The 5,084-nt window shown below is 54.8% G+C and overlaps 1 protein-coding gene across 1 annotated transcript in view; it reads left to right on the forward strand.

Moving 5' to 3' along the window:
• The window catches only part of RASAL3 (RAS protein activator like 3), a 12,259-nt gene that overhangs the window by 582 nt on the left and 6,593 nt on the right, over positions 1–5,084 (forward strand). Inside the window, exons 3-9 of the mRNA XM_010834001.1 lie at positions 1,970–2,176; positions 2,329–2,407; positions 2,519–2,580; positions 3,348–3,418; positions 4,163–4,289; positions 4,375–4,473; positions 4,918–5,082. Coding sequence (XP_010832303.1) covers positions 1,970–2,176; positions 2,329–2,407; positions 2,519–2,580; positions 3,348–3,418; positions 4,163–4,289; positions 4,375–4,473; positions 4,918–5,082 — 810 coding nt within the window. The remainder of the gene's footprint in view (positions 1–1,969; positions 2,177–2,328; positions 2,408–2,518; positions 2,581–3,347; positions 3,419–4,162; positions 4,290–4,374; positions 4,474–4,917; positions 5,083–5,084) is intronic.

Genomic DNA, 5,084 nt, shown 5'->3' on the forward strand with positions numbered 1-5,084 from the left:
ACCCAGGTACATGGCTCCCCCACCCAGGGCTGGGAGGCCCGGATGCAGGGAGGTTTTGTCTGCCTCCGGAGCATCAGCCTTACAGACACAGGAAGTTGTGGGGAGTGCAAAAGCCCAACAGGAAGTGGCTGGGGCCCGGCTGGCTGCCCTCTTCCCTCTTTCCCCCTCACCCCAGGGGCCTGGGCATGGTGGGAGTGACTAGGAACCTATGAGCTGGGGGTCCATCCAGGGGAAGGGGCAGGGAACAGACTGATGGGGCAGCACTGTCCAGATGCCAAATGGCTCTTGGCCCTGGTAGGTCTCTCCTCATATTCAGTGGCCCAGGCGTCTTCTCTCCTGCCTGGATACCCATTTCTGCTGTCTCCTACTCTCCTGCCCTCCAGCCTCAATGTCTTAGTATCTCCTCTTCCTTGAGCTTCAGTTTCTCCACTGGTTAAAATGGAATCATGACTCCTATCCTGAAGGGTATATCATTCATTCATTTGGTCATTCAAACAGAGGTCTGTGAGCATTTACTATGTCCTAGGCCTGCCCTGACTTAGACACTGAGGACACAGCAGGAACAAAACAGAGGAAAGTGCCTGCCTGCCTCATGGAGTTCATGGTGCAGTGAGTGTGACAGGCAGTAAACAAGTAAATGAGGAGATGACAGATGGGGCTAAGTGTCACACAGAGAGACCTAGAATTGCAAAGGGTACCATGAGGGTTGGAGCTCAGGAATGCCTGGGACTCAGCACATTTTATGTGATCGTTAGCAAATGGAGTTATCGCTTATTCCCCTGGTGGTAAAACAGTAGGACAGATGGGTCCTCTGGGAGGGTTGATGCTGTCCTCCCATTTCTGAAAGCTCATTTAATTCTCATCACTCATATCCCCATTTTGCAGGGGTATCCCTTCAGCCCCCTCCAGGGTATCAGGTATTGCCCACTCCATAGCATCCGGTGAGAGCTCTCTGACAAGCCCCCACCCCCCATTCTTCCCCTACTCAAACACCTCCCATGGCTCCTTAATACCTTCAAGATGAATCCCCATCTCCTCTAACTGACACCCAAGGCTTTGCCAATCTCTTCCTTAACCTTCCCCTCCAGCCTTTAAGCCCTCCAAGCCCTCCTCATGCCTCCCTTTATTTCAATGGACCAGGCCACGTGCCAAATCCCAGCCTTTCCTCAAGCTGTGTGTGTGTGTGTGTGTGTGTGCTCTCAGTTGGTCAGTCATCTCCGAATCTCTGTTATCCCGTGGACTGTAACTCACCAGGCTCCTCTGTCCATGGGATTTTCCAGCAAGAATACTGGAGCAGGTTGCCATTTCCTACTCCAGGGCATCTTCTCAACCCAGGGATTGAAACTCCGTCTCTTGCATCCCCTACATTGGCAGGCAGGTTCTTTACCCCTGAGCCAGCTGAGAAACCCTGCTCACTCTGTTCATGCTACCATCTCCTCAATCTCTGTCAAATCAAATCTGCTGTTCAAGATCCAGTGCAGGGCATTCCTTGGTGGTCCAGTGGTTAAGGGGTTTCCCTAAGTAGCTCAGTGGTAAAGAATCTGCCTGCAATGCAGGAGACCTGAGTTCAGTCCCTTGGTCAGGGAGATACCCTGGAGGAGGGCACAGTAACCCACTGCAGTATTCTTGCCTGGAGAATTCCATGGACAGAGGAGCCTGGCGGGCTACAGTCCACAGGGTCACAAAACGTCGGACATGACTTAGTGATTAAGCAGCAAATGGCAGCAGCCTTGGTAAAATGGGGGTTATAATAGCCCTTTGAATGGCTTTTAGAGGATTAAATGAGAGAAAGAATGCGGAGTAGTAAGTACAGTACCGGGCACATAGTCTGTGGGGCTGCATCCACTCCCCATTACTACCCAGGGCTACTGGAGACAAGGCCCAGAGAGGGGTAGAGGCTTGTCCCCCACCTGATATGACTGCTGGGTGGGTTGGGAAGAGGAGGCACTTAGGAGGGAAGCCTTGATGAGCCTTGGTGAGTGGAAAGGTTGTCCTGAGGGAGAAGAAAGGACTCCCAGGCCCCCAGCACCGCCTCCTCTACCCAGAGCCTGAGCCGGAGCTGGAGCCCCTGGCCACACAGATCCCAGAGGCTCCCACCCCCGACGTGCCCATCTGGAACATCGAAGCCTTCACACTACTTGATGGGAAGCTGGTGCTGCTTGGGAATGAAGATGAGGTAAGAGGGGCCACACAGGCAAGGGAAGGGGAAGAAAGGAAGGGAGCAAGACCAGCAGTAAGGGAGCATGAGGGGTATAACAGAAAGGTGTCTGCCTCTCCTTCTGTCTGTCTGCCTCCCCTTTCTGACCATCCACTCCTGCTGGGGGACAGGGTCCTCGCCAGCCCCGGATGGGGAGCGCTAGCTCTGAGAGCAGCATCCACGTGGCCTCGGGGAATCTCAAGGATCCAGGTAAGCTTGAGAGACAGGGAGAGCTGGGGCATTTGGGAACCTGTTAAAGTGGGGCAGAATCCAAGGTGATCCCACCCACCCCCACAATCTTCTACCCCTGACCACCCACAGATCGGACCCCTGGAAAGACAGATCCAGAGGCTGCTGGCCCGCACCAGATCCACAATGTTCGTGTAAGTGGTGGGTGGAGGGGGGAGGAAAGATTTCAGACCCTCAGAGGTGAAAGGGCAGACTTTTCCTGGGTGATCTTTTTTCATTAATTTCCTGGGATTTAAAAAAATTTTTTTTTTCAATTTATTTGTTTTTATTCTTGGCTGTGCTGGGTCTTTGTTACTGCTCATGGGCTTTCTGTAGTTGCTGCGAGCAGGGGCTACTCTTCCTGGAGGTGTGTGGGCTTCTGATAGCAGTGACTTCCCTTATTGTGGAGCATGAGCTCTAGGCACATGGGCTTTAGTAATCACCAGTTGGGCTCCGTAGTTGCAGATCGTGGGCTCTAGAGCTTGGCCTCAGTGATACAATGCTCAGGCTTAGCTGCTCCACAGCATGTGGAATCTTCCCACACCAGAGACAGAAGCCGTGTCCCCTGCAGTGGCAGACGGATTCTAACCCACTGAACCACTAGGGAAATCCTCCTGGGCAATCTTGACCAGGTCACTGACCCTCTCTGGGCCATAGTGTCCCCATCTGTCAAATGAAGCTGGTGAGAGAAGCTCCTTCTTGGGGCTGTTTATGAAAAGTCTATAGACAGTGAAGGAAAGCACTATGTCAGGTGCTTTAGAAATGGCAGCTGTTGATTGCCTTTAATATTCCTGCAAACATAGTCCGAACTTGTGATTTTCCCCAAGATCAATAGATATTCCAGGACATCCTGGGTGGGGCGAGGAAAGGACCTGAGGAGGGAACATAGGGTTCTGCCCAGCTGATGTCCCCCTCCCCACAGGGGCTGCTGAAGCGGTTGAAAGAGAAGAAAAAGGCCAAGTCAGAGCTAGGAGCCAGTGCTTCCCGAGATGGGTAAGGGTCTCTGAGGAGCTAGAGGAGCTGGGATTCAACACTGCCCCTCCATTCCTCCTGCCGATTATTCTGATCTTCACCAAATATACCCTGTGGGCCTCTGTGTCCTGCCCCTTGTTGGGCAATGCTGGCGCCACTGAAAGACCCTTAGCATGGAGTCAGCCCTCCACTGAAGGGTGGGGGCAGAGTGTGACACAGTAACTCCAAAATAGCACCCGAGTCAACACCTTGGTTTGGGAGTGAGTGTCTCAGAAAGGGACACTTGATCTGAGACGTGAAGGATGTGTGTGTGTGTGCGTGTGTGTGTGTGTGGTCATGTCTGACTCTTTGCAATGCCACGGACTGTAGCCCACCAGGCTCCTCTGTCAGTGGGATTTTCCTTGCAAGAATACTAGAGTGGTTTGCCATTCCCTCCCTCCGGGGAGATCTGAAGGCTGCTGCTGCTGCTGCTAAGTCACGTCAGTCTAGATGGAAGTTAATCAGGCCAAAAAGGACAGGAAAAGCATTCCAGGCAGAAGGAACAGCAAGTGCAAAGGTCAAGAGGACAAATGAAGTGACAAAAAGAAGGCCAGTATGACTGGAGTACACAGACAGTGAGGAATTCAGTGTCAAAGGATGGATTCACGTCCAACTTAGGTTCAAGTTCCCTCTGGCTTCCTTCCACCCTTTGGGCTGTAGGGGGCAGGTTGTGGAGGTCAAGGGAGTGAGTAGGAATGACAGCTTGCTCACGTGCGCCTTCGCCAGGCCCCCCAGTGCTCTGGGCTCCCGGGAATCGCTGGCCACGATTTCCGAACTGGACCTCGGAGCCGAGCGGGACGTGCGGGTCTGGCCACTGCACCCCAGCCTGCTGGAGGAGCCCCACTGCTTCCAGGTAAGTAAAGGCAACTCTCCACCTCGCAACCTTTTGGCTCAACCTTTGGCCTCAACCGCACTCTTCGACTCCCCCTCCTCAACAGGTAACATGGGCGGGCGGGAGTCGCTGCTTCTCCTGTCGCTCAGCTGCCGAGAGAGACCGCTGGATCGAGGACCTTCGTCGCCACTTCCAGCCTAGTCAGGTCGGTAGTGCGTAAGCTCGGACTTGGAGGCCCCGCCCACAGCCCGGGCCCCGCCCCTTCCACCCAACCCAAATCCCACTCGTGCCAAAACTTTGCCCCTTGGACACATCTGCCTTCCTACACTTTTGCAACCACTCCGAGATCCTCCGCCTATTCCATGAATTACCAGCCCCTTCCACAGCTCGGATTGTATTCAGTCCAAGCCCTATTTGCACCCCAGGGAGTCGCCAAGTTTCCACCCCGCGGTTACTCCTCCATTCCCTGGACCCCGGATCTTTCCGGGAGGACCCAGAAAAGCTAGAGGATCATCGTAGGATCCCCATAGTCCCGCTGTCTTCCCCCAGAGGTCCAGCGAACCTCCTGGGAGCACGCGTCCCGCGCCTCACCTCTGGTGCGCCATGTGGAGCACCGAAGCCACGCTCCTGTCTCTGCTTTGGTCCGCAGGACAACGTGGAGCGGGAAGAGACGTGGCTGAGCGTGTGGGTGCACGAAGTGAAGGGGCTGCCCCGGGCGGCGGCGGCGGCGCCAGGAGTGCGCACGGAGCTGTGGTTGGACGGAGCGCTGCTGGCGCGCACGACTCCGCGGGCCGGCCCGGGCCAGCTCTTCTGGGC

The sequence above is a fragment of the Bison bison genome, unplaced genomic scaffold (assembly GCF_000754665.1).
Source record: "Bison bison bison isolate TAMUID 2011002044 unplaced genomic scaffold, Bison_UMD1.0 scf7180017863978, whole genome shotgun sequence".
NCBI classification, from domain to species: domain Eukaryota; kingdom Metazoa; phylum Chordata; class Mammalia; order Artiodactyla; family Bovidae; genus Bison; species Bison bison.